Source organism: Aegilops tauschii, chromosome 6 (assembly GCF_002575655.3).
Source record: "Aegilops tauschii subsp. strangulata cultivar AL8/78 chromosome 6, Aet v6.0, whole genome shotgun sequence".
Lineage (NCBI taxonomy): Eukaryota > Viridiplantae > Streptophyta > Magnoliopsida > Poales > Poaceae > Aegilops > Aegilops tauschii.
The window spans coordinates 75,431,077-75,441,844 of record NC_053040.3 but is presented as its reverse complement, the minus strand read 5'-3'; the positions used below and the strand labels follow the sequence as shown (position 1 = coordinate 75,441,844).

At 45.0% G+C, this 10,768-nt stretch overlaps 1 protein-coding gene across 1 annotated transcript; it reads left to right on the top strand.

Moving 5' to 3' along the window:
• Positions 1-2,914: 2,914 nt before the first annotated feature.
• Positions 2,915-4,908, top strand: LOC120967376 (uncharacterized). The gene is made up of 3 exons (XM_040393942.3): positions 2,915-2,989; positions 3,245-3,397; positions 3,779-4,908. Exons 1-3 carry the CDS (start codon positions 2,915-2,917, stop codon positions 4,328-4,330), a joined length of 780 nt encoding a protein of 259 aa, XP_040249876.2. The 3' UTR covers positions 4,331-4,908.
• The last annotated feature ends 5,860 nt before the right edge of the window (positions 4,909-10,768 follow it).

Below are 10,768 nucleotides of genomic sequence, written 5' to 3'. Positions count from 1 at the left end.
GCTACTAGACAACTTACAAACCTCAACAACACCAAGCACTACAACATAATGGACAACAAAGCTTCGCTTGATGTCGATGAAGTCCCCAGCCGCAGAATGAGCACCATAGGAGGAGCGGAAGCACTAACAAGATGAGACCCATCATAGGCATGGAGCATGCCCTCATCTGCACCAGGAGTGGTGAGCTGCAACAAACTACCCGAAACCATCTCCGAAGAGGACCCCTACCCCTCGTCCTGGCTCGAAGGACGCCGTACCGTTGAAAGATGGGGAAGCTCACCCTAGAGCCAGATAAGATGGCAGCCACGAACAACCTAGAGAGATACTCAGCCCCGCCCCTAGCTGAGACGAGCTCGCCTTGGAAGATCCTCACCCATACGCATAGAGCCACACACGGAGGGATGAAGCTATCAAGATTGAAGGTGCTGAGGAAGGACGCGCAGAACGATAAAATCGGACCACGCGACCGTCGATCCCCCAATCCCCAAATCAGAACGCCCTCGCATCTCTCGAACCACCTGAGCGGCACCTCCAGGAAGGTGACGGCGTAGAGCGCCGTTGCCGCCCCATCCAAAAGGATGAGGTTTTCACCCGGGGCGAGAGGGGAAGAGGGGAACAGAACCTCGACGGAGCCTCTAGGGAGGGGCACGGCAACAGATGATGTCGTCACCGTCGTGGCCGGGCCACACCGGCCAAGGATTTCTCCCGGACTGCCGCCACTCCCGCACCCCAAACGCACCAGATCCGACGACCAGGGACCGCCAAGGACCAGCAGCGCCGGGGTGGAAGGAGCTATGAGAGGGGAAGGGAAAGACCTGCAGATCTGGCGCCGTCCGTGAAGACCGCACGCGAAGACCAGCCACCAAACAACCGCCGCCACCACGCCGCCCGCGCGGCCGAGGGGGTGGAGCAGCACCCGCGACCACTGCTCGCCGGAGAGCCAGCCGTCGCCTCTCCTTCCGAGGCCGCTGCCTCGGCGTCCGAGGCTCTCCGCACGGAGGCGGAGCAGCAGATCCTCGCCGCCACCGTCCTCGTCGGCCGCCCTGGCTTGCCCGGAGACCTACTCTGGTGGCGGCGAGGGGGGAGCTAGCAGGGGGCGGCGGCGCGCGCTAGGGTTTCGTCGCCGCCCGAGTCGCCCCGAGCGGAGCGACGCGGGGGCTGGGGGCGAGAGTGTCCCTGGCTTAACTATTGCTTTGCTCTGTAGGGAGCGGTCTAAACTGAACTGCGACAGTTCTTTTTTTTAAAGAACAGAAAGACAGTTCTTTTTCTCCGGATGATAGAGCTGGGTCGGGCATGGTTGCGCGATGAAAGTGGTGCGATCAGTTTCTCTTCGTCGTGCAGGCAGCTTTTCTCTTGTCGGTACACACACTGGAAGCGGAACTTGGTGCGTGTATGGAAGGACTCTCTTTTGCCTCGTCACACACTAATTTTCCGGTTGCAATTGAAATGGATTCCTCAGTAGCAGTAAAGATGATTCAAGCCCGCAACATTGATAAATCGATGTATTCTTCCTTGAAGGAGATAAAGTATCTTTTGAGTCTTCGTAGAACTAGTATTACTCATATTAGTCGGTCTCAGAATAGTAATTCTTTGGCGAACTTTGCCCGTTTAGAAGGTAGGACTATGACCTGGCTAGGGTGTGGGCCACCTGAAGCTATTGAGCTGAACAACATTGATTATAATTTTCTATGATGTGAGTAATACAAGTTTTACCCGCAAAAAAAAATTATGCATGGAGTAACAGTTGGCATCACTTACATCATCACGGATTTATCCGTCTAATTAGAAGAAAAATTATTCCTTTAATGCACAATTTAGGGCGGGGGGTGGGGGGGGGCTATGGAGTACTAGTTGACGTACTTCTAAGAGTTTTTTTTCCTTTTTTTGTTTTTCTTCTATTTTTTGTTAATTGATTTTTCTCCTTTTTGAACTTTATTATTAGAAACCTGTTAAAAAATTGAAATATTGTTTCGAATACCAAAAAATATTATTATTTTCAAATATTGTTTACAATTTGTAAGAATATTCTGGAATTTAAAAAAAAGTTCTCATTTTCGAATTTTTAGTTCACAAATCCAAGAAGTGTTTGTGTTTCATTAAACAATTAATATTATTTTAAAGTACATTGTTTGTAATTTGTGATCAAAATTTTCATCAATTGTTGGGAATTTGTTAACAATTTTGGAAAAGTGTTCAAGTCTGTAAATATTTGTACACAATTTGAAATAACAAAAATTGTTGACGAATTTCAAGAAATGGTTAGGACATAAGAGAATGTTCATGTTAATTGATAATGACATAAAATAATACAAGCATTCAAATTAGGAAAAACTACATGCTCACGGATGCACCTGCTTGGACTAGTCTACCACACTCCTCCCAACTAGTGGTTTTTTGGACTATGGATGAATGACCACATCTTTTGCAAGCAGGTGGGCATGCCCATATGCATCTATGTCAGGTTTGAACGAATTCCAACACCGCTTGCACGTTGCGACACGTCCTGCCATTTAGAGTAAATAGCATAAAACTACCACTTTTCGTCCTATGGTTCCAAAAAACCACCACTTTTTTGTTTGTGACTGATACCTACCACTTTTTTCGTCGGTTGTCTCAAAAAACCCAAATCGCCCGTTGCTAGCGTTTTAAACCGTTTTCTGATGGTCCGGGCCCGCCTGCCAGGCCACGTCAGCGCCGCGCGTGACGGCGAGGCCGGTAACGGCCGTTACTCGGACCGACCGGCGCGGTCGGACCGCACCCGCTCGTGCGCTCATTACTCTGCTCCCCTGCCCTCACTCTCACTCTCTCCCCTGCCCGCACTCATTCCTCTGCTCTCACTCTCACTCTCTCGCTCCTCTCCTCTCTGCTCTTCGACGCCAGCGGCGACTTGCGCTGTGGAAGCTCCACCGCCGCCATGCCTTCCTGGAATGACGGGGATACGAGCTCAGAGGATGAGTGCGACATCACAAGCATGGACATGGCTTTTTGGGTAAGTTTTTCTATCTGCTGAGCTAGGGTTAGGGTTCATCTAGGAGCTAGATTAGGTTAGTGTTCATCTTGGTGAGCTAGGGTAAGCTTTGTTTACTGTTATTTATTAGGCAGGGTTATGGTTGCTGTTTGAGCTATGTTTATGTATGCTTGAAAACTAGGGTTTGGGTTAGGGTTCTTGCTGGATTGGGGAATTAATTTGTGATCTATGTCTGGTTCTGTGAGCTAAGGTGATTTTGTTCATCTGTTCATGCAGGAGACCCCTGACACCACCGTGGAGCCTCTTTTCTGTGGCCAGCTGGAGCTTTCTGAACCCACCTGCATGATGCACCACATGAGGCCAATTAAGTGTGTGGCATTTGAAGGAACCTTAACTGGAAGGCGTTTCTATGGTTGTCCAGTGCAGCAGGTATAGTACCTTAATTGGAATCATTTTCTTCTGAACCCACACATGTATTTACAAGGATGACAAGTTGCTGTTCTGAACCCACACAGTATTATGTTGACAAGTTGCTCTTCTGAACCTACACTGTATTATTTAGGATGAACTGCAATATGCCTTGTATTAAGGTATTGAGGGATATGGTTACTATCAAAAATGCTTATGTATAGGAAGCATATATCTGTGAATGTACTTGTACAAGCAGGTTGGGTTTCAGTTATAGTTTGAGTTATATTAAACAACATATTCAGTTTACTTAAGCCTCACCTTTAGTTTCTTAGTCTGATATGATTTGTTGTTATGAAATTGAGTGCACTTAGTGATGTATATTTCAATTTCCAAATGCAGAGTGAAGGTGTTAACTGTGGTGTTACTGAGTGGGTTGACAAGCCCTGGCATCCAATTCTTCAGAATTGCTTGTCCAGGCTGTGGGACATGTACCATGAACAGAATTGTGGCAGGGTAGTTGATAAGCAGAAGTATGAGAAGCATTTGGCCAAGCTTAAGACTGAAAATGACAAGCTGTGCATTGAGTACACAAAGCTTGTCCAAGATGTATCCAAGATGTTTGATTGGCAGGATGGTAGGGTAGGCCACATGGATAACCAGAAGGCAGTTGAGGAGGAAGAATTTGAGAAGAAGAAGAAAGAGGTAGAAGAGAGAGCTAGGTTGGAGGTTCAGATGGAGAAGCTCAAACTTGCCAAGGAACAAAGGTGCATTTTACAGAGCCAAGCTGACATTATCAAGAATACCAGGAAGGCAAAGAAGGAGGTTGAACAGGAGAGAGATTTGCTTAAGATAGAGAAGGCCAAGCTTGAGCATGTGGTGAATGAGCTGCTGAGTGATGGGCATGCAAGCAAGGAGAAACTTGAGAAAATCAAGGCCATCCTTGATTCATGATGTGTGTTCTGCAGATGGTGAAGTACATCCAAGGCCTTTATAAGTATGTGGCCTAACAATCTGATGTGAAGATATGGGGTGTACATTTTGGGGAATGTGAAGCTAATCTAGTCTATGTCTATGCCAATGTTAAGAACTGTTGTTATGCTGCTAGAACCTTTAATGCTAAGTTATGAACTAAGTTGTAATGACTGCTCTGCCTGTATTTGAACCACTTCTGCTATGTTATGGAGTCAGTGATAAGCACTGCTGGAGTATGCTATGTGTCTTTTTATGTTTAAAAGGTAGGTATGTTTATTAGTGCTTTCTACCTGGGCTTTGTGGCCCAGTTATATTTACAAACCTAGGCCTACTCCACCCACCCTCCACTGCTCATAAATAGCCTACTCCACCCACCCTCCTCCCTCCAGAACACAGCCGCCACACCCCACCTCTAGAAACCCTAGATGGATCCAGAGCTTGGGGAGGTGACAGATGAGGAAGAGGAGGCAGTGCAGGCAGTGGATGTGAGGAGGCAAAGGGCTCGCCCTGCAGTGCAGGCAGTGGAGTGGGAGCTGGAGTTCAAGAGGAGGCTGGCAGAGAAGATCTTGGAGAAGTGCAACTCAGATGAGTTCACGGTTCTTGTCCCTGGCGGCAGGCGCAAGAGCTCAGGGAAGATCATCAGGTGGGCTAGGAGACAGGCAGTACTCGCTCCTCACCCTTCTACCAGAGCAAAGTGGCGTCGTTTCTTCGATCGTTACGATTGAGAGTTGTTGGTAGTAGTTTTTTAAGTATGAATGAGAGTCTGAGCTATGTATCCCTTCCATTTCTGTACAACTCTTTGTATGAAAGAAAGTTTGGATGGTGGAATCTATGAATGTTTGAATAAATGAATCAATGTTTGCATCAGTGTTGTCTGAATCTACCCAGAAGTCACAAACACTCAGGTTGCATAATGCAACCACTTAGGTTTCAGCAAGCAAATACATAGGTTTCATAAATGCAAACACTCTGGTTTCAGGAAGCAAATACATAGGTTTCATAATGCTAACACTCAAGTTTCAGCAAGCAAATACATAGGTTTAAGGTTCCAAACACTTAGGTTTCAGCACTCATACAACAAGACAACTTTCTCAAATGTTGGAATCTTCAGTAGTTACCACTAGCTGTGAAATATGCCTTCCACTTTCCAGTTGGCTTCCTAACCCTCTTGGACCCAATCTCCATCTCAGAGTTGGCAGCTTGCCTTGGAGCATTGAAAACTGTGTACCCTCTGCTAGCTGTTGATGCTCTGGTGTTCTTTGCTGGAGAAGCAATGGATGACCTTGTGTTCTTGGCTGGTGAAGATGTGCTAGGAGCCCCTGTCTTGTTGGTTGCTTTGGTCTTCTTGGTTGCTTTGGTCTTCTTGGCAGGTGCTGGAGTAGCAGAAGCAGCTCCCTTGTTCCTCTTTGCTGGTCCTGGAGTAGTTGTGGCTGTTGCAGGCCTCTTCCTAGCTATGGCTGGTGCTGATGGTGCTGATGGTGGTGGTGGGGGTGAGGGTGGGGGTGCAACCACACCTGTAGAAGCTCTGGTAGATGAAGAGTAGTCTGACCTATTCTCCTGCACATTTAACAAAGTAAATTATAATTAAACCACCTAGCCTATGAAACAGAAGTTTCTTTATCAATAAGTATACCTGGTGATTATTCTTTCTCATCTGCAGTTTGGGTTTCAGTGGAACACCACAAGTGGTATATCTGTGACCTTGCATATTGCAATTGCTACAGGTCACTGTCCCAATTCTTGATGTATCCTTCTTGGCAGGCACCTCAAAATGTCCTTTCCTCCTAGCTGTCTGCTTTTTACCCTTCTTTTCTTTGAATACTGGAGGAGATATGTCATCCCCCATGGTGTGTGGCCAACAATCAGGGCCTGGAACAGGGTATATAATATGCTTGTAGGTTTCACAGTAGAGGGGCTTCTTGAAGAACTCATGGACAAAATCTTCAGGGTGTAGCTTCACCTTCTGCATTGCTGCTATAGCATGACTACATGGAACAGCTGTCATATCCCACCTCCTGCAGTCACAAGTGTAGTTGTTTAGGTTTACACAGTAGGTCTTTTCTGAACTACTTGTAACTCGCCAAATTCCTGGTCCAGCCATATATGCATCACAATATTTTGCCCACTTCTTGGCCTCCTCCAATATCTCAGAGTAAGTGGGTGTGATATCCCACCTACATGTCTCTGTCTTCTCCCTAATCTTCTGAAACTTGATCATGAGTTTTGTCCTAATTCCTTCAAGCATTGTCCTTATGGGCTTGTTCCTAACATCCAGAATAATCCTGTTTAACTTCACTAAGATTGTTTACAACAAGGTCTGTCTTGCATATAGTATCCATTCTATGCCTGGCCCAAGTATGGACCGGTATGTTGGACAACCACTTCCATGCCTCCTCACTCTCTTTCTTCAATGCTTCCATGCCCAGATCATGCCCATGCTTAGTGAAAGAATATGCAGCCTGGTCTAGATGTTTTTTCAATTCATCCCCTCTAAACCCAGCTGATTGGAAGTTGGCATATATGTGTCTTAAACAAAATCTTTGAGGGGAATCAGGAAATACATCCTCTATTGCATTGAGCAGACCCTGTTCATTGATTTTGTATTACTAACTAGTGAAGTAAGTAGAGAAAAGCAGTACATAGTGCAAGGAAAAGCAGTACATAGTGCAAGGAAAAGCAGTACATAGTGAAAGGAAAATCAGTCAAATCATGAAGAGTAGTTGTACCTTTTGCCTGTCTGACATAATTGTGTAGGGCCCAAACTTGTTGCCACTACCAATTACTGTCCTTAACTGTGTAAGAAACCAAGTCCAACTATCTGTCTCCTCCTTGTCAACAACACCAAATGCAATAGGGAAGATGTTGTTGTTGCCATCCCTCCCTGTTGCTGCCAGGATTTGCTGCCCAGTGCTTAGTTTGATGAAGCATCCATCAAGACCTGCATTTTAAGCCATTAGTAAACAGCAACATGTAATGCAATCCCTATTTAAGCACTATACAGACTAGATTTACCTATGAAAGGCCTGCAACCATTTAGGAACCCCTCCTTACAAGCAAACAGACAATAAAACATGTAATGAAACCTTGGGGTAGGTGCTGGGTGGAGTTCAAATTCCTTTGTTGTCACAACACACCTACTACCAGGGTTTGTGTCCAAAACACACTGCAGATAGTCTCTTAACCTGTAGTATTGTGTCTTGTGATCCCCTTGCACAACATCAACTACTTTCCTCCTTGCCCTGTAGGCCAAACTTTTTGGAACATGTACTCCAAATTTCTTTTTTGTATAACTCAGTATAGTCTCAACACCTGCACCAGGATTGGATCTTACAGTATCCTCAACAGCCTTTGCAACCCACTTCATGGTAACCTTTGTGTTCTCTCCACTTGCTCCACAGGTGTGATCAAGATTCATCTTCTTGATGCTAAAGGTTGACTCATGGGCAATCTTAGAAGCAGTAATATAAAACTCACAACCATGCTTTCTATCTGAGCACCAGGCTATGATCCTACTTGGATCATTCCTATGGTACTCAAAGTTCCTAAGTGTCCTAACATGGTAGTTTCTCAATGCTTCTCTGAACTCTACCACATTCTGAAAGCACAAATGAATCCTAAACTGTTCATGTGCATCAGGCCTAGAGGAATCATACCATATTCTCTCCTTCTTCTTCTTCAATTTTCTCTTGCTGCCACAAGGCAACCTAGGTGCATCATCTTCTTCATCAGAAATGCCTTCATCACCTGGAAAGCAGAACTCATCAGCTTCTGGCACGAAATCTTCAAACTTTTTGTGATCTGGCTCACTGTGTGATCTGCTTGTTGGGCCTTGTTTCCTCACAGGTATCTTCTGTGCCACAGTTTTCACATGATCTGAAACTTCTTCTTCATCATCTTCTTCAGAACCATTTGGCTCCTGCCAAAACTCTGAGGGTTCAGAAGCACCCCCAAAATAATGCTCAGCCATCTCTTCCTCTTCCCTGTAGTGCTGACTTGTTCCTTCACCACCTTCATCTTCTCCCCTAGCCCAAGACTTGTATGAAATTTTCTTCCCTCTGCAATCACCCTTGAAAAACTCAAAATCTGAAGAGGATTTGTCCAACTCATCTTCATCTTGATCTTCTGCTTCAATGCCTTCAATTTCCACTGCCTCTTTTTCCTTGTTGAAATTACAGCTCTGTTGTGTGTTAAAATATGGATCAACAGGCACAAGTGGGGGCTGTGAAGAATTTGAGACAGGGAAAAGGACACCTTCTTGGGAAACACTATAAACAATGGGATCACCAACTTGACTAATTGGAATCTGCTCTTCAAGCAAGGTGTGGTCCATGTTTGCATCTGCTGGATTTGGGTCACTAGCCTCTCTCACTGTTATGTTCAATATTTTCTTCTCAGCAAACAAATCTAGCATCTCCTCCACCTTCTCATCACTGTCCAAAACCTCAATCCCCTCCAGCCCCTTACCCTCATCCTTAACATATGACAGATAGGCATCCAACCCATAGCCCTCAAGTTCAATAAGTGCTAACAAAAACAGGTAATTCATTTCTGATAAGGAAAACTTCCTTTCCATGTTGTCTCTACCCTGAAAATGCAGCCTCAATTCCCATACTTCATCATCCAAACTATGCAAAAAAAGAAACAACACATTCAGATTTCTTCAGATTTTCAAGTTAAAAAGTATGCAACACTTTCACTTGCACAACATATCATCCAAACCTAAACCCTAATTCATATATTGAGTACAATGTATACATAATAATATACCAAAGAAACTAATTCATTAACAATATAAGAAACAAATCCTAACCCTAGTTCATAAATAAACTAAGAAAAATAATTAAAACAATTCATAACTTACTCCACGCCACCAAGTGAGGAGGCCCACTGGTGCCCGCCTTCTGGATCCTCGTGGATGCATTTGGCCACTGCCCTGGCCGCGCGGAACGCCGGCGACATCTGGACCTCCTGCGTCGGTGGCCCAGACGAGCGCTGGGTCGGGAAACTTGCGCTGCCTAGCCACTTGTTGACCTCGGAGTGAGCACCGCCCTCGCCGCTGGCTGTCGGCCCAGGCTCGCCGTCGTCCTTCTTCTTCGCCGCCGCCATCGTCGGGGGAGACAGAGAGCACGGGGGGAAGGAGGAGCGAGAGAGAGATGCTGCCGACAGAGAGAGAACGGCAGCGAGCGAGCGGGTGCGGTCCGACCGCACCGGTCGGTCCGAATAACGGCCGTTAACGGCCTCGCCGTCACGCGCGGCGCTGACGTGGCCTGACAGGCGGGCCCGGACCGTCAGAAAACGGTTTAAAACGCTAGCAACGGGCGATTTGGGTTTTTTGAGACAACCGACGAAAAAAGTGGTAGGTATCAGTCACAAACAAAAAAGTGGTGGTTTTTTGGAACCATAGGACGAAAAGTGGTAGTTTTATGCTATTTACTCTGCCATTTATCGGTCTCTTTTCGCCAGGAATACTCCGAAAAAATGCAAAACTTGTCAAAACCCCAAACAACTTGGCTTGGCACCTTGAATTGGTCATACGAGGGCATGAGAAAAAACTGGGGCCATTTCAAGGATGTTGAAAAACAACGTGCTCTCAGACGAAGCCTTCTGGCCTACCCGGACACCCTCCGTTGAATATGGTCTATTATCCTACATTATTTAAATGACCTCAACTTTTGCAAGAAGGTGGGCATGCCCATGGTAACCATCCATGCCATGTATGAATTTTTTCCGGTACCGCATGCAAGCTGCAACACGGTCGGCCATTTAATTATCGGCCTTTTTTTGACCAAGAAAACTCCATATGCAAAACTTGTCAAAAACCCAAGTAACTTGACATGGTGCCTTGAATTTGTCATACAAGGCCATGGAGAAAAATTAGGATCGCATGAGAGATGTCGGCAAAAACATGCTCTCGAACAGAGCCTTTTGGCCTACCCCGGACACACTATGTTGAACATGTTTTTTTGGACATCCTAGAAATGACCCCAACTTTTCCACCAGGTGGGCATTGTCCATGGTAGGCATCCACACTAGGATTGAAGGAGAAACGTATTGAAAATCGTAATTTAAACAAGTACTTAAAATGGTTATTTTAAGTTTTTAACATACTCCCTCCGTTCCAAAATAGATGACTCAACTTTGTACTAACTTTAGTACAAAGTTAATACAAAGTTGGGTCATCTATTTTGGAACGGATGGAGTAACAAATAAATACAAAGGTATAAAATTAAAAGCATTTAATAAACATTTGAAGGAAAAATGAACTTAAAATCATAATTTAAAAAAGTTTCTTAAAACTGCTAGTATGCCAAACAGTATTTCAAATTTTTGAACATGTTTTAAAAATAATAATCAAGTTTAAAGGGAGAAAAATGAATTAATGAAAAAGAGAAGCAAAACAAAAATTAGAAAATAAAA